General features: G+C 34.9%; 1 protein-coding gene, 1 long non-coding RNA gene and 1 pseudogene across 3 annotated transcripts; 2 read left to right on the plus strand and 1 right to left on the minus strand.

Annotated features, from left to right (window-relative positions):
• Nucleotides 1-1282: 1282 nt before the first annotated feature.
• LOC111204226 (probable pectate lyase 8) lies at nucleotides 1283-6753 on the minus strand. The gene is made up of 5 exons (XM_022698477.2): nucleotides 6285-6753; nucleotides 5455-6165; nucleotides 5127-5343; nucleotides 4669-4874; nucleotides 1283-1625 (listed from the first exon to the last, which is right to left on the minus strand). The coding sequence occupies exons 1-5, from the start codon at nucleotides 6470-6472 to the stop codon at nucleotides 1388-1390; spliced, it is 1560 nt and encodes a 519-aa protein (XP_022554198.1). The 5' UTR covers nucleotides 6473-6753; the 3' UTR covers nucleotides 1283-1387.
• Nucleotides 6754-14318: 7565 nt separating this feature from the next.
• On the plus strand, nucleotides 14319-17284 carry LOC106409972. 2 transcript variants are annotated; one of them, XR_007321043.1, is made up of 5 exons: nucleotides 14319-15237; nucleotides 15368-15600; nucleotides 15724-15781; nucleotides 15923-16226; nucleotides 16387-17284. It is a non-coding gene; the product is annotated as an uncharacterized LOC106409972 (long non-coding RNA). The 2 variants fall into 2 exon arrangements; XR_007321044.1 differs by having other exon boundaries at nucleotides 15368-16226.
• Nucleotides 17285-19607: 2323 nt separating this feature from the next.
• On the plus strand, nucleotides 19608-21973 carry LOC111204812 (annotated as a pseudogene).
• Nucleotides 21974-22384: the final 411 nt, after the last annotated feature.

Genomic DNA, 22384 nt, shown 5'->3' on the forward strand with positions numbered 1-22384 from the left:
AAGAAGAAAAGCTGGAGGTGGAGATGCTAGTAGAGAAGAAAAGCTGGAGACATGGTTACAGTGGAAAACATAATGTTTATGGTGGTCATGCTAGTGGCAGCGGTAGAGGTCGGGTCTTATGTGGTGGTGAAGGAGGAAGAGCTGGACGTGGAGCCGTGGATGTGGATCAAAAGTTGGAAGGTATGGAGGAGGTGACGGTGGAGGAGCTAATGGCTTAAGTGGAACTTCTGTAATTGGATATGAAAATTGTGGTGGTGAAAGAAGTGGTTAGCAGTCATGGATCCGGTGGAGGGTCTTATCGTGGTAGTGCTTATGTAGGCAGGTAGTGGAGGAGCTTATGGCAGAGGAGGAGGAGCTAATGGCATCAGTGGAGCTTGCAGATGTGGATATGAAAGTTGTGGTTGCGAAAGAAGTGGTTAGCGGTCATGGAGACGGTTGAAGGTTTTATGGTGTTGGTTTTTACTAAGGCTGAAGGAAGAGTAACCAGAGGCGGGGAAAGATCAAGGAACCAGAGGCGGGGAAAGATCAACAGTTATACCCTCTAGTGGCGGTAGAGGAAGTGGTGGTGGAGAAGCTTATGGCGGAGGTGGAGTTTATAGTAGAATAGTTATGGAAGTGGTAGTGGTGAAGGAGGTAGTATGGTGGTACAAAAGAAAGATATCTCAGTGGTGGTTAAGGAGGTAGTTATGGATAGTCCACAATTTGAAATCGGTTTCATGACCACACTTTCTCTGACCATATAAACGAAATTAAATGAAGGTTATAATAGATATTTTACTCATGCATAAAGTATACCTCTAGCCTAAAATATGTTAAAGTGTAATACAACACCTTTAAAGTATGTCAGCTGGTAAACCTCTCTATTATGAATGGTTGGTCACTACTTGTGATTTTTCTTCTGACGCATCACAGCTTAGTTTATTCACATATAGTTCGCATTAAAACTGCATTTTGTTCTGTCTAATTAATTAATTAATGAAGACACTGAATCAGAAGGAAGAAGACAAACTTCTTGAAGTTGACTTGGTAACTAACTTCTTAAGTAGTATCCCATCAAGCTCCTCTTTTCTCTTAGTTAGCTCCAATTTTTAATCACAATTATATTTTAGAATTTTTGTAAGAAAATCAAGAAACAGAGTAATGAAAAATTAAAAAAAAAAGCTTCCTCCAGCCAATTGATAAGGGACCAAAAAAGTTTAGCCATCAAACAAGAATAAAATTTCTTTATATATTTCCGCAATATTCTACAACTTGCAAATGCATGTTGGTATATAACTATATATAGTTTTTAATATGTTTGTATATTCGTTTTTTTTTTGTTTCTTTTCATAGCTTTTTATACCGTTAAAATAAATAGTGGAACCCCTTGAACCAATAAATGAAGTTGTCATCTCCTATGGTGTGGAAAATACCAAAGTAAGATGATAGTGAATACAATTGACCAGACTTGTCTCGGCCTCAAAGCCACCGCCGCCGCACTGGAATTGCTACCGAATATCATTGTGAAAATGCCATCATCGCTGTCGCTGCTACCGCCTCCGGGTCCACCTTTACTGTAACCGCGTGTGACGGTCCCACCACCGCCCGTGATTCCGGGGAAAGCTCCTCCTTGCCCGTTTCTCCCACTACACCAAACCATATCATCAACAGTTAAAACCATCATAATAACATGTCAATAAAAATCTTCATAATAACAATATTGTTGTTATAATCATGATTCGTTTGAACGTGTTGTGTCGAAAGATACTAACAGTGACATGAGTATTTGATCTAAATGGACCAATCAATGTAAAAAGCTCAAAAGAGAGAGAGAGTAAAGACGAAAACAAGTTGCTCCATCACATGCATGCTTCACATTTTATTTTCACATGTTAGAGTTTATGTGTTAAAAAAAAGAGAGTTTATGATTTACATTTTAGATTCAATTCTAGTCCTATCAAATAAAATGGTAGTTCTTTTACTTTTAAAAAGTTACGTAAACTATAATATTGAAATTCACACCTCAACAAAATATTAACCCACTATAATTAATTATCCAGCAAGCCAGTATTGGTTAACTAGATAACCGGTAAATTCCGGAAATTAAAGTAGTATGACAAGGAATATCGAACTTTTGACAGCAAGCCAGCTAAGAGAATCCACCAAGCTTCTTGCATACTTTACTTTTGCAAAAGAGGGTCAAATATAAACTTTTATATCGATTTAACTATAAAAAAGATCAAATGCAACACTAAGTAGGTCATGGAGAATCATACGTATCTTTTGTATATTATTCGAGAAACATTACAACTTTTTTTTTGTAGCCATGTGTCATCAATATGATGATTTTTAAAATCACTAAAGAAATAAATTGGTCCAACTAATTATATAATAATTTTTTTATTAAACTAACCATAAATTCATTATTAATGTTATTTATTATTTCCTTAAATAAAAGTTACGGAATTACCTAATGTGTCTAAAATATATATATGACAATTAATGATTTTGACTAATCAAGATTTGATAAAATTAGTTTATCTTCTATCATATTTTGTTTAATTTAAAACTATTAAAATAAATTAAAAAACCACATTAACAATATAATAAAAATATATTTTTCTGTATACGTTATCGTTTGATTTTTTTTAAACGACTATAAATTACTAAAACTCTTAAAAATCTCACATTCAAATTTTGTGAACCATGGTTTAAAATTTTTGTTATGACAAAATACAAATGATTACAAAATAATATAATTAAAAAGTCTAATTAAATTAATTATTAAGATTAAAAGATATATATATATATATATATATATCGTTTTAAATTAAACTATATACCATATAAAATACATAAATATTTCAATTTCGAAATTTACTTTGAATTTTTTTTTGATAAAAGCTTTGAACAAACATTGACAATTTAATTTTGTAAAAAATATAAATTACTAATACGATTAATCTCATAATAAATTTTTTTTTATCAGTAATTTAAAGTTTTTGCTGTAAAGATACAAATGATCAAAAAACATTAAGTAGAAAATATTATTTAATAGAAAATAATATTAAAATATATTATATATGTTAATATCATTTAAATTTAATTATATATCCTATCAAATAAAATAAATATTGTTAGGATTAATAAATTTGATTTATATGTTCGCACCAATTTAATTATATATGTAATAGTTACCGAATTTTAATTATTCAATATATATTTTTTATTTCATAATATAACATGTGAAAACATATAATACACAAAATAATTTATATATATATATATATAATGTTCAACTCGTGCAATGCGCATGTCTTAATCTAGTATATAGATATAATGACCGTCTAACCGGATCATTTAAGTAGATCGAATCTATATATTATATAGTCTTCGAGAAGGTCCCACTGGGTATTGTTTGTTTGTTGCTGCTGGAAAGGAGATGATTAAAAAGGGAATATATTACGAAATAGAAACACATTTATTTTACTATACGTATAATATATATGTCTTATCACATATTCAATACTAAAGTCAAATATAATGGTCCACTTGAGCCGATAATCAAACTTTGATGAAATGCGACTTCCCACACCTTCAGTATGTGAAGAACTATTTCACAAGGAAATGAATCTTTTTTCCTTCTTCCTTAAGTTCTTCCAATTTGCGGGGGTTTGATATATACCAAGTTAAACAAAGAACCGCTAAACCCTAATTTGCAAAGAACTTGCTAATAAAGAAATGAATGTCTTTTATTTTATTTTATTGTTATTGGGATTTGAAGATATACCATGTCGTCAAAGAAAGAAACCACCAAACCCTAATTTGGTGAAGAAATAGTAATAGGGAAATGAATATTTTTAATAGGTTTTTCATTTGTTATTTTGCATGTATAAGAGGAAATACGACAAGGCATCAAGAAAGGCATATAGATCAGACACTATAGAAAGGCTATTGGGTTTTAGATCGAAGAGATCTTTTAGAAGTTTAGATCTCGGATCCACACGCTCAGCACGTGTGAGTTATCATATCAAATGGTAAAAGCTGACCTTTTTCTTAGCATGAAAAAAGACTTTATGCATGTTCATGTTAACGTCATGGTTTTCTTTGTTGCCATTTCGGAATTGTCTTTAGCACTTTGATGTGTAACTCACTAACTTTTTAATATCCAAAACACTTATATGGCATGCATAAATTCATGTTTCTATATCTTGAAAAAAAAAGAGTATACTCTCTGCGTCAGAAAATATACACTCTATGAAAATATTTTTTGTATTAAGGAAAATACCTAATATTTTTAAATGAAGAACCTAATCTTAAATTTTTAAGAAGTCAAGTTAGGTAAAGCGAAACTATAGAAATAATACAAATATAAAAACACAACTTGCAATCATTTTTGTAATTATAATAGCACTAACTTTTGAATTATCACAAAATTAAATTATTAGATATATGTTGCTGCTCAAAATGATATCATTAATATTTTTTTTAAAAATTATTAGACATATGTTGTTGAATTATCACAAAGTTAGGTAATGTTCTAAGATATTTTTGGATTAATAATAGTCTAAAAATAATGTCCTAATTTATAAAAAGAATTCAATAAATAATGTAAGGACAAAAAACCGTAGCAAGAAAGATGCTAGTTTGGGTGGATGAAGCAATATACTAGAGTAGATAATATCATACCTGGGATCGCCGAAAACGCCGGCATTGACCGTGAGCTGGTCAATTACATCAGCGGTCTTTGCCTGAAGACTAGTGGCTCGGGCGAACGCCGGACTCACTCCGTCACCTGACGGCACGAAAAACGCTCCGTTAACCATAACATCTCCCTCCGTCCTCCAGTTCCATTTCCCCCAGTGTTTCTCGTTTGAGTCCACACGCTTCGTCACCTATCACAAAAATAACATAGCACATGAGAACAACGACAACATCAAAAGTCAAAACCATGTCACCGTGGCATGGCCCATTATTGTAGACACATCAGCAAAAGGATAGTGTCCACACCAAACCATATCCAGTTTATAAAGAGAACTTGCTCTTTCCAAAAATATCAACCAAGAAAAACAAAACATTATCTTCAAAATAATTGGTTCATGTATTTTTCATGTAATAAATAGAATGATTAATGTATAAATATTTACCTCTTTAGCATTGGGATCAATAGGTGCGGTGTAACGGTTACCCTGACTATTGATCGTAGGGTTAGCACTTCCACCTATTGCATACATCTCCCATGCAGTAAAATCGTTGTTCACCACGTGAATATAACCATGTCTACACCGTGGCATCCTCTGCACCAGCCCCTCCCCAAAATGGTTGAACGCAATAGTAACTTGCATCCCCGAGTCCGCCGTATACCTTTTTAATCAAAAGTCAAAAAATATTGGGTTAGATTGATAAATTTAAAACTTTCATGCTTTAATTTAAAAAGTAATGAAGTCAAGGGGCTTTTCGCGGGAAAATAACTACCTGTCGTCGTGACCTAAGAGCATAACCTCGTCGTGGTGATGAAAGTAGTTGTTGGAGACTGTGACGGCGGTTGATGCTAAGATGACGTCGATGAGTCCGTCGGAACAGTAACCGAGAGAGCAGTGATCGACCCAAATGTGGTGCGAAGCAGAGACCGAGATCCCGTCTCCGTCGGAGACTCCTCTGAATCCGACGTGCGTCGGCGAAGAAGCGACGAGAGTGTTCCCGGAGGGTTTGCAGTGGTGAATGTGGACGTTGTGGACGATGACGTGGCTCACCTGCTGGATCGTCAGGCACCCGTGGCCCGTGATCTGGACGTTCGTGCCTCTCCCGTCGATCGTCTTGAAGCTCCCGACGATGAGCTCGTGCCGGAGCGTGATCCCCATGTCGCCGGAGAAGATGATCCAGAGAGGCTCCGGCTGTATAACGGCGTGGCGGAGGGTTCCGGGAAGTGGGTTCGCCGCGTCGTCGTCGGAGGAGTCGGTGACGAGGTAAAAGCGGCCGCCTTTGCCGCCGAGTGTGCCTTGTCCGAAGCCGATTGAGCAGTCGGCGAGGCGCTGGCGGTTTTGCGACCAGTTTGGGTCGCAGCGCCAGCAATCGTCGATTGGGTTGCCGGTGAGGCAAGAAGGTATTGGCGCCGACGAGGCCGTGGTGGCGTCGTCTTGTTGGTAAGTGAGGAGGTTTCTTCGGGAGAGAGAGTCGTTGAGTTTTCTGCAGTTGATAAACAGAGGATGTTAAAACAGAGGAGATTGATGATCCTCTGTTTTTTAAAACAGAGGATTTTTAGTTAAAAAGGCAAAAAAAGATAAAATGCAAGAGAAAGGTTGTACCTTTGAACATTGAGAACAACATGTTCAGGAAATGGGTGTTGGTGTGGGAGAGAAAGATTGAAGGAAGATGATGATGATAATGGGAAGGATGCTCTTCCATGGTGAGGGAGAGAGACCAAGAGGCAGAACCAGATTATGCAAATGCAGGTTGGTTTCTGATGATTATGGACCCCCTTATGAGCTACCATGTCCTCTTCTCTCCCTCTATTATTTATCTCTTCTTTCTGAAAAAGACCAGCCAAATCAGGAAACAGAAGTTTCTTAAATATGGGTTTATGGGGAATTGTGCAACTTGGGTTTATATAATAAACAAGGGTCAAAAGAATTTAGGTGTGTTTCCTTAATCTCTCTCTCTCTCTAATCTCTATAGTTTGTTTCAAGTAGAAGAAAGGAAGTTTAGAGAGAGAGATGGAGATAGGGTGTGAAGGCACAGAGAATCCTTAAAGTGCTTAAAAACTCTTTCTCTCTCTCCTTCCTCCAATATGATTCTTACTTTTGTAAGAGTGACTCAGTTACTTGCATTACACAATCATCTACACATCCCTCCCCAGGAAACAATCTTTCTATGGATTTGATGCTATTAAACTTGGGACAAGTTACACAAAATATATGTTGTTCAAGATTGTGATTCACGTTACATTGATTAACGTATGCAGTAAAAGGATATTTACCTCTAAACGATACTCGAATGCAAGATAAGAAATAAAGAATACTTTATGTCGGGATTCTGGCTTGATTGGGCACACCAAGAGCAAAAACTTCTAAAGATTTTTTGTCTAAACACACGAAATAACAAATTTGTTCCTCAAGACAATCTTTATGGGAACATCTCTTATAAAGTAGTTATACTTAAATTTACATAAATACATTTTTTTCAAAATGGAAGCTTGACATTGTTTTGGAAAATCCTTGCTCAAGAAATTTAACCGTTTTTGTTGTGGAAACTTTATATATTGACAAGTTTAGAACACTGTCTTATAAATCATGGAGTGGATTGCCATTAACCAGATCCGGCCCAAGACCGGCCCAATACCTACAAGATGGAGAGATGGCTGAAGCCCTAGAGAGAAGAGAGAGAGAGCCGACTTCAGGAGAGAGAGAGAGAGGCGGCCACAAAGCTTGGAGAAAAGGAAACCCTTTTCTTTTTCCTAATAGATGTAATCTTTCCATTATTATGTATTAGTAGTTTTCCTAATACTAGTGAGTTTAGGTTTTGGATACTTTTCATTTATCTTCATCTTGTAATCCTTATATAAAGGAACCCCTTGATAATTAATAATAACAGAGAAGTATTCAGTCTCTAAACTCTCTAATTACAACACGTTATCAGCACGATAGACTCCAAAACCCTGAGACAAAACCTAACCTAAAATCCGTCACACATAAACCCTAAACCAGACGCAACTTAAAATCGATCTATCTCTCAAACCCTGGGTAACCAGACGACAAGCCACATATCATCTTGAAGCTCTTGACGAGACGAATCCATCAGCGCAAACCGTTTGTCGATCCGATCTCATACGCGCCCTCACTCGTAGAAACAATACGCGGCGCAGTCTTGGTCTTTTGGAACCCTAATCCGAACCAACATGATTTTCTAGCCAAATTCAAATCCTGTGAAAGATAAGTTTATCATACCTTAGTTGTTTGATGATATATTTATTCAGATTATGGTGTTCATGTAATCTAATACTCCTTGTTTTTATTTCATGAGCTAAGAGGAGTTGGTGCAAAGATCTAATCCCGAAGAACCCTAACTTGTTCTTGCCTCCGTTCCGGCTTGCAAACACCTGATCAGCTAAAGCTCTTAAGCGTTCCTGATCCTAGACATTCGCAGCTTCGTGTTCACAACAGAACCAGCTCACTTTCGCGTCACAACCAGCTCGCAATTCAGATCAGCCGCTTGCAGCAGCTCGCGAACTAGATGAGAAGAAGACGCGTCCCGATCGCATCCGACTACCTCAGCACACATCCGTGACCAGATGCAAGACGTTCCAGATAGCTCGCGTCCCGTCCCAGCTTGCGACCCGATAAGGAGCCAGCTCGCGACCGTGTGCAACTAGAGGTTCATCTGACATTGGTGGTCCGGTTCAACCCTACAAAATAAAGGTAATTCAAAATCTGAAAACAAGAATCAAATTTGGTTGTTTTGTAAAGATTGAAACCTTAAAATATAATCTCTAAAACTAAAGGCCATAGGTTAAATAGATCAATCCCCTATGAGTAAATCGAAGCTCTATAAGTTCGATCTAAAACCTAAGAACGAAATTGATCAATTAAAATCAGAACCTTAAAGGTTTTTGAATCTAAAATCAAATCCCCTTGATCAAAGATCAAAGTTTTCAAAATCCCCTAAAACCCTAATTTTGAAAAATCGGTTTTAATTTTGATTTGAAACTTGAGTATTTGATTGATCGCCTAGAGCTATGATTAGGATTGTTTTAAAACTTGAATCTGAATCTTGTTTAAACCAAAACCCTAATCTCGAATTTTAAAATTCCTAAAGGCCTTGAAACCATAAATCTCTCATTACTTAAAGCTTGAAAGATTGATTTAAAGAATTTACATATTGAATGAGAGTTAGGTTGCTAGATTATTTGATTCTAAAACACTAAACTCTAGCTGAAACATTACCAACCTTGAAATTGGTAAACTTGATTGATATGGATTGTGTGGCATTGTGTTTTTGTTATCAATCATACTGAACGGCCGTGAGGCATAATACATTGTACACACTTGCGGCCTTGTGCCTTTGATTGATTAAAAGTCGTTTGGCTAAATGCATATCCATATGACCGTGTGGCCTAGTATCCGGATGGTTATATAAATCGGATTGCATCATGATCCGATCCTTAAGATCTTTGTATCAAATAATGGCCGTGAAGTCTAAGCATCACAAAACATGACCGTGTGGTCCAAGTATCATAGAGAGACTTATGAGATCATATGCACTGATTATTTAATTGGTTGCAAGAATTCTAAATCATAAATTGATAATATGATTTCAGATGCCGAGATTTGAACCCATGAATTATACCATTCTAAATCTCTCTGGAAGATATTATCCAGAATGGAAATGAACACTTCAATTGCCATGAAGTCTAGAGGACTCGGGAAATGTATCATTGAAAGAAATGATGAAATTGAAAGTGAAAAGTTAAGGGCCATTACAATAATGCGTCATCATCTCACTGAGGAACTGAAAAATCAGTATCTACATATTGAGAATCCTCGTGACCTTTGGACATAATTAAAGTCCAGATACACTATGGTATTATTACCAAAGGTCAAACATGAATGGATGAGTCTCAGATTCCAAGACTTTGAGACAGTGGCCGAGTTTCACTTTGCCTTGTCCAGGATCGTGTACCAACTGAGATCATGTGGAGAAGAGGTAACAGATAATGATTGTCTATTCAAGACATACTCCACATTCCATCCAGAAGATTTGTTGTCAAAACATATCTACATAGAAAGAGGTTCTACCACTTACAATGACCTGATCTCTTGCCTAACGGTGATTGAGAATGACAAGGTACTAAAGATGAGCAGTGAGATGAGATACCCTGATACAAATAAGACCGATATAGATCAGGATGAATCCAAGGGAGCCGTGTCCAATATAACTCAAGGAGTGGTCGGCATGTCTATTGACTAAGAGAGATCTCGACATTTTATTTCAAAGTCCTTGATTTGTGATTTGCTTTAACCTAATTGTCATTCACGATTTTACATATACAATGGAATTGGTTTTGAATTCATTATCTTGTCTGATCTTACTTGAACATATGAATGATTCTATTTTTGCCTAAAGAGCATAATACCAAGTAAGAAATCATGAAAGGGGTATAGTAAGCCTAGTAAAGAAACTATGGCTAATGCATTGTCTAAAGGGCATTATACACACCCAATGATATGTGATCCATTGAATTATAAATGGTTTCCAAATAGAAACAATGGGCAAGAAGGAAACAAGTTCCTTCGGTTTTAAAGAAAAACAAACGCCTAAGACCTTATAAGTGCTCGAGACTATACCTATGATCTCTACTGATTTAAAACTATGCTATAAGATCAGTATGATAAGAGGCAAGAGAAAAGTGGTGACTATACTGATATATCCCACGAAATTTTACACTATATGGCATGATAGGATTAGCCATCCTAAAGTCTAAACTTGATGCAAAGATTGAAAAGGCACAGAGTTATCCCGTAAAAGATCTCACATTGTGAAACATGTACATAAAGGGAAACTCATTAGGCTTAATTGTCCCAAGCACCACGACCTTATAGTATGGTCATGAGGGGGAGAGAGGATAAACCCATGATCAATGCTACAAGTTCGTGCTAAGACACCATGTTATATGGCTCGGTCATTACTCGGCCATAAAGGACTACTCCTCGGCCGTAGAGGCCATGATACAAACGGCCAAACCAAAGAGGCCATTACCCGGCTGAAGAGACCATGAGAATAAACTGCTCGGCTGTGACTTGGTCGCACACAATCCATTACCTATAAAGGTTCGGCCAAGTAAGCCATTACCTATAAAAGGTTCGGCCATGTAAGCCATTATCTATAAGACTAAGATTCTAAAGTCTATAAGCTTGGAGACATTATGGTTTACATGTATAGAATGATAATATGATCATATGCATCAGGCCATATAAGTGAGCATAGATATTTCCATCTCAGATTTAATACGGGTCATAAAACCAGACATACACCATCTTAAGAGATTTTGAATAAACCACCACATACACATACATGTGCCATCTAAGATGGAACCTCATAAGATGATTGGAAATATATAAGAATAAGATCTTCTCCACAAATTCAAAGGACCGTGAGCCAAAACATGGGTGATTAAAATAGTGGCCAGGTACGGATTGCATGAAACAAATGAATCCGGATATTCAATATTAAAAGAGAAAGATTATAAGCTGGACAAAGAAAGATTAAAAGGTAAAAGAATGATAAGAATGGTTTTAACCATCATTGTCTTGGCAAAGATCCTCGGACTAGAGATTATAATTTAAGACGTCCAAAGAAAGATTATATAAAGCTAGCTAATTGAGAAGCTAATCGAAATGTCAGACACTGACCCGAGAAATGACTAACCAGCTTAGCACCAAATGAATGTCCTAGAAGAGACATAATCAAGTTGATATAGAGTCTATACAAGATAGACCAAGTGTTCCATAAGATAAAGGAATCTCGGATAGAAAAGAATGGTGCATAGAATACAGATCCGAGATTATAAGAGAAACCATACCAGACATTGAGAAAAGGCTGCGCAGCTACACATCTAAGGTACCAAACCATGTGGCTTGGGACGCCAAGCTACTAGGTAACAAAGGTCCTAGATAATGAAATCTCAAAGTGATCAGATCATGTCTGGAACATAATGGAACCACATGAAAGTGTCGACACACACACACATTTGTATAAAGATAAATAAAGTTATAGCACTTGAACATAAAGAGATGAACGAGGATCATGAACCCACGAAATAGTACTCATACAATCATAAAAGATCATAGAGATTAGAAAAGAAAAAACGTGGAGATTCAAAGTATCTAAAAGAGAGATGGGCGTATTGGCCATATACATATTCAGAAATGCCATCTGATAAACCAGTGAAATAGATGGATCTTGTGAGATAAAGAAACCGTGAGAGAAGGCACATGATCACGAGGTCTAAGAGTGTTCATGTCTTCCTACTTAACAACATTAGATTATAGCTTGTTACACAAGGTACTCACATAGATCAAAGGAACAGATTATAAGGAGATAAACTCCTATGTGGTGGATGCTGCAACAGATTTTCAAAATTGACAATGGTCTGGTCATAAGAAAGAAAATTAGATACAATGATGTAGTAAGCAGCATATGGATCACTGGATAAGATGAAAGAATAGCTTCGTTCCTAAGCTGATTCATGGACTGAAACATAAAGCTGCTGCATATAGTATGTAAAATAAATTGATCACGCATGATCATTGATCTTGGAGTTGTATAAAAGACAATCCAATACAGTCCATATATTTGAAATTCCTTGTGATTATACTAAACCTAAAAGAGGTTAGTAGGCATAGAATAAATCTATGTGGGTGTCTGACCAAAAGCGTCCGGCCCCGGCCCTTCAAACTAAAGATGTCCGACTCTGTCCGTCTAAGGGCGTCTGGCGCTTCTACTAGACGCGTCCGACTTTTAAGACTAAAAGGCGTCTGGCCCTTCTTCTTGATCACGGGCTACTAGAGACAAAAGATCAACCGGATACAAATGTATTGTAGTCCATAAGCTTTGAGAGCCGAGATCTATGACCTAATAATATATATTTCAATATGTGATATAATCCACAACAACAGAGGTCATGAGACACCATCAAGAGATGGATAAATGACTACAATGTCCGAGATAGATATGGTACTGCCTAAAGCAAGAAATATCGATGTCCACATGTGAGATACATGAGAGTGTTTGGCCACAGATCCATAATGAGAGATTATAAAACTCACAGCAATGATCATTGATCTTGAACACTCATGAGACAAGTAATGGACATGTATATACAAGGTCTATGATCTGAACATGGATCGGCCAGATTGAAACATGGTCGAATGGTAACCATAAATTACCGAAGTAAAGAGTTTGGCAGTAGACGATCACGTCTAGACTATGGACACATGCAAACACGATTTGCAAAGACCCAATAGTGATCCCCGAGAACAATATGGTTCACATTGTTTAGCACACATGCTTTACCGGGACACTCAATATCAAAAGATCATGAGAAACGACCTAAGAAGTCGAAGTGGTCTAATTACGGTTCAGTAATGAAACTGGCCGATTACTCCTATCCTATACATACAGGAAATATCACACACCAAGATGCGTAGAATGTAGAACCTACACTGAGGTTCACATCAGGGGGAGTAGTGCGTGTTGTACTCTTTTTCCTTCATCATGGTTTTGTCCCACTGGGTTTTCCTGATAAGATTTTAATGAGGCAACATGAAGCGTACTACAAATCATGTATGGTTATGGCATCCAAGGGGGAGTGTTATAAATCATGGAGTGGATTGCCATTAACCAGGCCCGGCCCAAGACCGGCCCAATACCTAGAAGATGGAGAGATGACCGAAGCCCTAGAGAGAAGAGAGAGAGAGAAACGACTTCAGGAAAGAGAGAGGCGGCCACAAAGCTTGGAGAAAAGGAAACCTTTTCTTTTTTCCTAGTAGATGTAATCTTTCCATTATTATGTATTAATAGTTTTCATAATCCTAGTGAATTTAGGTTTTGGATACTTTCTATTTATCTTGATCTTGTAATCTTTATATAAAGGAACTCCTTGATAATTAATAATAACAGAGAAGTATTCAGTCTCTAAACTCTCTAATTACAACACACTGAACCCATGACATGGATTATTTATCTTTTAGTTAAAGAATAAGAGGGTAAAACTTAAAACAAAGAGGTGATGTTTTCATAGAAAAAGTAAACTTTTTGAAAATTCCTTTAAAACTTTTAAAATAACATTCATATTCCATTCTTTTGTCACGCAGCATCAATTAGTTTTTATTTAATCTGATGCAAACATTCAGTTTTACTCATCTCTTGATTAGCTGGTTTAAGATCCAAAGCTTTTCTAATAAGCGGAGTAAAAAACTAATAAAACAACCAATCAGTATTGAAACAGTTATAATTTATAAACACGACCATAACTATCATATGACTTTTGTGCTGATCGAAGTCGTAAATTACACATCAAATCATTTCAGGTTTAGTGATTGCATATTCAATGTAAATTTGCATTTAAAAATATTACTAATGTCATTACAAAAAAAAACATAAGTAAGCTAAAGAAAGAAAAAAAACCACCTAATGATAGCTTAAAGATATATACATTATCTTCAATTATTGTTATCTTGAATTTTGTTGAAGTAAAAGGTCAAAGAAAAAGAACATAATCAGTCGAATTTGACCTTTGAATATATTTGCCTACCATAGTCTTTTCACTTAACTATTGCCTATTACTCGACTGTTTTTAAGGAAACAAGGTGAATTGACTTCGTGAATATATTTGCTAATTAAACCGTCAAAGATGAATTGAATTCGTGAATCTATTTGCTAATTTAAACCGTCAAAGGTGGCGCTCCGAACAACTTGTCTGCATTCAATTGTTTGTTGCAACTTTAGTATTATGGAGAACGTAACCAAAGAAAATAACAGAATGTTGAAACTGTGGATAAAATAACGTGTTAGAATAAGACAGAAATACAAAAAGAAATGATGTACATATAATTCAACTGAACCGGTTATTTATAAAAGATTTGTCGTGGAATATATTATAATACCATTTTTTTCTTTGGGGAGATTCTAGGGTAACTTGACATTCTTGTCTGTTTGATGATGACCACGGTTTAAGCGAACTATTGTATCATGTGAAAACGTTTTAAGGGCAACAATATGATAAGGCGAAGAGTATATGATGCTTGAAACGTCCTCGTGGCTGTGGGTATCAATACAATACTAAAAGGGGAATATGGTCAAAGGAGAGCATGTCCACGTTGGATTAAATAATCAACCAATCAGAAGACATTAATTTGCCATGTCACAACATCTTTGTCGAGTTATTGGACCTTCCGTGTTGTTTCCAAAAATTAAATCATGGCCTGTGTAAAGCCCAGCTGCCAAAAACCTATCTCCTAAGCATCTATCAATACGACTCTTCCACTTCGTCTTCTACATCTCCATTTACTGTAAAAGGCGTAACAGACCCCCCTGATCAATCAGTGATACTCTTCAATCCCCCTTTTATGGTTTCGTTCCACCTCCCCTTCATTCTCCACCTATATAAATCACTACATCTAAACCTAAATTCAGACAAAATCGGAAACTTCCACAGAAAGAGATCACGCTATAACCATGAACTCTGCTAAATCAAACGGAAAGGTAGGGGTATACAATATTTTGTGCTCTATATTGATTATATGACTTGATTTTTATTGCATTTGTATATAGAAAATTCTTCTGTCTACTATTATTGTTTGTTTCTGATGGCTGTGGATATTGGGTTATGCAGTGTGTTCATGAAGGAGAAGATAAATTGAGTTATATTTAGTTTTGTACAACATCATCTTTTACAGTGCCTTGAACAAGACCTGAACCAAGATCGCTTGATCTCATGGAGCCAACATAACCAAACTGATAAAGAAGGAAGAAGGCTGATCATACAGGCATGCGCAATTGCCTCCGGCGCCGTCGTCTTCTCTGAGTCCTCCTTATCGACTTGGGAGGACAAGGATTCATCTTTAGGTATGCGTCGGTGGCGTAAGGCATCAGCTTATTTTCTCTCTTAAATGCTTCAAAGATCTCCTTGGCTCTCATAAATTTGGTTCATTTGATCATTTCCATTGATGGGTCTGCCTTCGCTCACAGATTCCTGTTGTGTTGGAGTTTATGCCTTTTGAAACTTCCTCTAAGCATCTCTTCCACTGTAAGTATTTTCTCATCTTTTAAGAGATTAGCAATAATCTTAATGTTTGATCTGATTTTGTTTGACATATCTCAGTGATGATATAACTCATTCTGATGTTATATATGAACTATTCTTGGTAAATTGTGATGATATATGCAGGGGATATCAAGCCAATGAAGTAGGCGAGGAGGGTGAGAGCGGATTGCGGCAACACAGATCGCGTTTGTTTTCTCCTTTCAATTTGCTCTTCCTTCTCTATTTTGTTTGTTCTCCCTTCCTTCTTTCGGTTTGGTCAATTATGTTGTTGTTTCTTTTGAGATTTTCGAGTTTATCACTATCTTCGAAAGTGGTTGTGTTGCTAACCATGGCGTACGTCTTTCTTCGAGTGTACAGCGAAGGCAGCAGTGGTAGGGTTTACCAGTGTGGAATTCCAGAAAGGCCTCTCGATTGTTAACCTTTATATGTAAGTGAAATACCTTTGTTCCTTATAATCTCTAACTTCAAGTATTTGATTTGTGTTGTTTTGGGAATGAGATTTTTCCATTGGTTTGATTAGTAAACAACATTATGTTGATATTGTTCTGTGCAATAATATCAATTTGGTTTTATATTTTTATGTGTAGAGAGGATAAAGTTGCTCATGATTTCTGAAACAACACACACTTCTTCTTCTTAATCCTCAAAGATGAATCTACCAAGTCTCCTCTCCAGGTTAATGGACTCTAAACAGAGCACTTGAAAGTTGATTTTTTTTGGTGTGTCATGTGTGCAACAGCAGTTTTTATCGTTTCACACTAGGCTTATTATCCTTTAGTAAAGAGCTAACTGATATGAATTAGCTTACTATAAGAAATGTTAATGGAATTAACTTAACAGCAAATTGCATTTAAAAAACGTAGACCTTCAAACATATATATGGATTGAACATAGATTCTGTAGATATAAAGGTTGTAGAGTTTCTTTTAAATGCATTTATCATTCATCATTTTAATGTTTCTACTTATCTTATGGATTATTTGATTGCCAAGTTCAGTAAGTAAATTTTGTATGACTTTCTTAATGTTACAAACCCATTATCTCTATCGAACTAACATAATTTTTTTTTATCTTGATTACCACTGCTCAGATATGTGATGTTTGATCGATCACCAATCACCAATCACCATCCTATTCTCCAGGTGGGCGTGCTTGATGGCCATTAGTGAAGCTCTGTCAAGAACGACTATAGTGGAAAATGAATTTTTGAATGAGTACGAAGGTGGTGGAAAATATAGCATCGGTGATCATGGTTATTGCTACAGCTGTGGTGGTGGTTGATACGCGAAATCATATATAACTATATATACTTCAAATGTATTTATTTTTAGTTTTATCTATGTTCTAAGTTTAGTTATCTAATTATTTAATTTTATTGTGTATATCATGCTTATCTGGCATGTTTAATGGCTTGAAACACAGTTTTGTTTATTTGTTATATTTAATTTTTCTCATTGATCATATATAAAAAAATACATAATTTCTCAAAAAATGATAAAGTCTGGTCAAAAATTAACTTAAAAGTATTTTTTTGTGTAACATAGGAGATAATTTTTTTTTTTTGTAATGTGACAGAGAAGATAATTGATATTTTGTGTGTGTATAAAGCTTAGATTAACTTAAAGTATTTTTTGACTAAAATTTGAGATATTTTACATTTACTATAGCGTTTAATTTTGGGTCTGTAAGACACCTACATTTAGCAAATTAACACGACTAATTTTTTTATTTTTCCGTGATACCAAACATAACGTTTTATGAATGAAATTAGAAGTTGCACATATATAACAAAGTAAGATTAATTTAACAGTTTAGTAAGAAAACAATTTTACAAATTAAGGACGTTAGTTTATATATACCACATATAAAATATGTAGATGTTACATCATTTGTAATAAAAAAAATGAAATCTAAAGTGTAATAAGTGTTTTTACAAGCTGACCAAACATCTATACATATTTGAATTCCATCAAAATTAAGCATGAACAACGTAAATATTCCGCACAAGAAACGGATGCCCATTTAATCCAATAGGAAACATAAAAAATATATCCACAAGTGGAAGTGGTTTACTAATGGTTCATTAATAATTTTACACCAAAAGTCCCATTTCGAAACCAAAAAAAAAATATGTAAATTAGTAGAAATTTTTTTATATGAGATCTTCAACGTGGTTCAAGAAGTATTAGTAGACGTGAATCTATAGGACAGTTCAAAATGATATAATCAGACATGACTTTTCATAAATTAGGTAGCATTGTCGGATATAAAATCATCTATATATATCCACAGATATAAAAAATATCTCTATTTTACACTCTCTGTTTTTAATAGACGACTCTTTGAAGTTTTTTTTTTTAAATTACAAGACGTTTTAAATTTACAATATAAATTTTTATTCTTTTATACTATATAACATTTTATATTTTACAGATTATTTTTCTGTTGATTGAATTATGTTTAAATAACATTTTTGTTTAGAAAATATATAACATTAAATATTTTTAATATGTGTGCAAAATTTCAATGCTTTAAATGAAAAAAATAGTAATTTTGATTTGGTATTAGAAATCCAGCGGCTTATTATCTACAACTTATTTAACATGTTATATTATTAAAAGTTTTGGACATCGGTAAGTTAGTAAGTTTTAAAGTACATCTGTGCTCACAAAGAAATATATAATAACTTCTTACCAAAAAAAAAAAGAAATATATAATAACTTAAACTGACACAAATTATAGGATATTGTGGGAATGATTAGGTTTTGTGCCTAGCCAAGCTGACAAATCTATAACCTCAATGATTTTAACTGGAACGACATATGTTTGTTTTGCTTATTTAGATTTGAATCCAATGTTTTATAACTTTAAAGGTAAATAGAATTCGATTTTATACATTTATTCAAGTTTACATTTAAAAAGGCAATAAAATAATTATAAAATAATTTAGAAAATATATGCTCATATAATTTTTTGTTACCAATGAACAAAAAATTATAAACAGCTCTGAAAGATAATTACAGTTGATTAGCAAAAACAAAATAATTTCAATATGCAGAATATTAAGGATATTTAATAAAACATTAATAAAGACATATACTAATATAACCAGTAAATACTAAGTTGAAAAACCAATTTATAAATCTTTGTTGATACTCAATGCGAAAATTTGTTATAATATACTCCCTCCGTTTTATAATTTAAGTGCTTTTGCCTAAAAGCACAAAGATTAAGAAAATTATATGTTTTAAAAAGTATTGTATAATAAAATAAGTTAGATATAATTTAACCAATAAAAAATAAGTCTATTTAATTTGATTGGTTACACTATATTCAATTAATGTAAAAGTTACTTAAAAATACGAAAACTACTTACATTTTAAAACAAAAACATTTCCCTAAAATTATTTACAATATGAAACGGAGGGAGTAATAAATAAAATACATTAAGTAAAATAAATTATAAACTCCAAAACAAAACAATTTTTTTTTAATTCACATAACTTATAATAATTTTAAATTGTAGAAAAGAAAATTGTTCTTAATTTTTAAGTGTATGATACAAATGATAAATACATTAGTAGAAGTGACACTAAAATTATTATTAAACTATCAAATAATAAAATTAAATACAGAAAATATAACAAAATTATTTACATAGTAATAAAATTGAAAATAAATTTAAACGCACATAGTCCGCGCGTAGCGCGGAAAATGGACTAGTGAATATAATATCCAAGGATAAAAAGAGAGATCCGAAGCTATGTTTATAGATATTGCTTTTGAGTATTAAGTATAGTTATAGTTTATGCAGTCAGACGTTAAGCCGATACAGGTTAAAGAGAACGCAAACACTAAAAGGTCCAAATCTTCTGCTTCATGTGTAATCCATGTTTTCTTAGAAAGCTTTTGGCAGTCAAACAAACCTGAATTAGTATTGTTTCATTTGTAGGAAAGTTTCTGGAGTCATAGATACTTCTGTTGTCCCTGAACTGACCTGTCAGACTGAAGATGACATTGAAAAGGGGGTTGTCTCTCAAGGGGCAAACCAAAATGTTGGCAATACTATCCACAAGAAGTTTGTTCTTGATGCAGCCAACCCCGTAAAAGCCAGTGAGAATTACATTTTGTATATATCTTCCAAAACAATGGGAAGACAAGAATATCTTATTTGGGGTTTAATTCCTTTGTCTGGTGGTTCTTTTGTCATAGGCAATGCTAACAAAGGACATCTGCAAGGTTTTCTGTTCAAGAAACTGAACAAACGGAAACACTAATTGTGATGGATAATGCCACAGAAGCTAAAGAAATAGCAAGTTTAGTTAGTTAGTTAGTGTTTTTAGTAAACTATGAATGGACAAATAGCGTATTGGACTGACACTGTCTCCGTTTCGAGCAGGCTCTCTTTGAGAAGACGGTCTGCTCGGTTAAGGCCCGAAGAAGCTGAACCATGTAAAAGCTTCCATGAGAGAGGCGAAGTCAGGGAGACGACCAAGAGGAGAAGGTTTGTTAGCTTAACTTCCTATTTACAAGTAATAACCTGTATGGATATCACTAAAAACGATGCAGTAGAGGTCACTAATTTCTTGTATAACTGGGCAGAGTCTCTTCAAGACCTTGAATGCTGATGATGCATGGTTTGTTGAAACATACCGTTTTAGTTTGTTCTTTACCACGTTGATTGATAGCATTGTGTTAGCTAAAACCACTTGCGTTTTCAGAAACTTAGTAAGCCAAGGATCAAGTTCCGAAGCTGTAGAAGAACCATCTGAAAGCATACATGAGACAAAAAATACAAACGGGAAACCCAGGTTTGTTAAGTGACTGTTGAACTTCATGCATTTCAGCTGACGAGTTTTAGAGTCTCAGTGATGTAATGTGATTGTTATCTTTGCGTCCAGAGTCTCGACGAGAATGCAACCAGCAAAGGGTAAATCTCAGACAGCTTCAGACACCAATGGAGCCATCAAAGATATAGTGACAGAGTGTGATCTGTTACCATCAACGGTGTCTCAAGGGGACCATGAAAGAGAATCAAAGAACAAGCCTACAGCTGAAGAAGCCGAAGGAATAGTGAGAACAACATCTGTGGTAAGAAGACCATCCAGACATGCAGCAGAGAAAGTCCAATCATACAGAGAAGTCTCACTTAAAGTGAAAATGCGGCGAAACTTCTAAATCTCCAGCATTCTCTTGGCCTCTTATGTTCTTAATATGCAAAGTTGCTGTTAAGCAAATCTAGGTTGTTAATGTTATCTATAATTTTTGAGGGCATGATTTCTATAACAAAAACGTCTTGTTGTTCAATGGTTTTCAAAGATTAGGCTCTGAGGTCAAAGGCGTAAATGGCTACAGCTACAGGTCAAAGGTTTAAGTCTAAGAGGGGCAACAATTTTTTTTATTTATTTAGGCAGCCAAATACACTGGGCCGGGCCGGGCCTGCCTTCCCCTTCTACTTAAAAGATCGTGTGTTATAATATATGTAAATTCTTTTTTTTTTTAATAAATATAAATTCTGTATTGTATTTGTTCCTTTCTTAACTTAATTTTCCTTGAATTAGTGAATAAATTAGTCAAACTAAATGGTTAAATCTGGTACACTTTTTATTTTTCTTGTTTCACCGATATTTTAGATGATCACGTGTGCTCTAATTTCTCTCTACATATACGTTTCTTATCCTGCTATATAAAGATCACCTAGAATCAGGGCCGGGCCTGAATAGAGGCAGGTAAAGCATGTGCTTCAGGGCCGGACTATGATTATTAATTTTAGGGGCCAAAAAATACATAAGGTGGTCTTTGGTCTAGCGGAAATGATGCATTATATTATTTAACGGGGGCCGGGTTCGAATCTCCTCCCTACACTTTGCAGTGTTTTTCATGTTTTTTTAAAATTAAGGGGCCAAAATTTTTTTTTTGCTTGTGGGCCGGTAATTCTCAGGCCCGGCCCTGCCTAGAATATATATAGAAACAAATTTCAAAAAGAAGACTACAAAAATGTTTACTAAAAATAAGATAAAGAACAAAATATCATAACCATTTTCTCCTATTTTTGTTTGTTGAATGTCAATCGCTAACAATAAAAGAGAAGGAGTTTTCAGTATGAAAACGTGTATAAATAACACCAAGATGGAGAAATATATCTTTACAACAAAAAGGGAAGTTTCTTTCCCAAAAAAAAAAAATGAATAATCTCTTCATCTTTTTGATTCTTCTTAGTCTATGCATCAAGCATACAATAGGAGGAGAAATTAAACTCGTGCTCGTGAACGAATTGCACAATAAAGTCCTGGCGATCCGTTGTAAATCCAAAAACGACAACCTTGGCGACCATGATTTGCGCGTTGGCCAGAGCAAGCGTTTCGAATTCAGCGATAACGTTTGGAAAACTACGCTATTTTGGTGTAATATGTGGCAAGCACCTAGTTATAGGGTTCACCAAAGGTTTGATGCATACAGGTCTAAGTGGAAACGACACTTGGATCCAACGTACTTTTGGATAGCAAGAGATGATGGGATCTACTTTAGAGAAGACGAACTCTATGGTTATAAACCTCCGGTGAAAAGATATGATTGGAATCATAC

This window comes from Brassica napus, chromosome C3 (assembly GCF_020379485.1).
Source record: "Brassica napus cultivar Da-Ae chromosome C3, Da-Ae, whole genome shotgun sequence".
NCBI lineage: Eukaryota > Viridiplantae > Streptophyta > Magnoliopsida > Brassicales > Brassicaceae > Brassica > Brassica napus.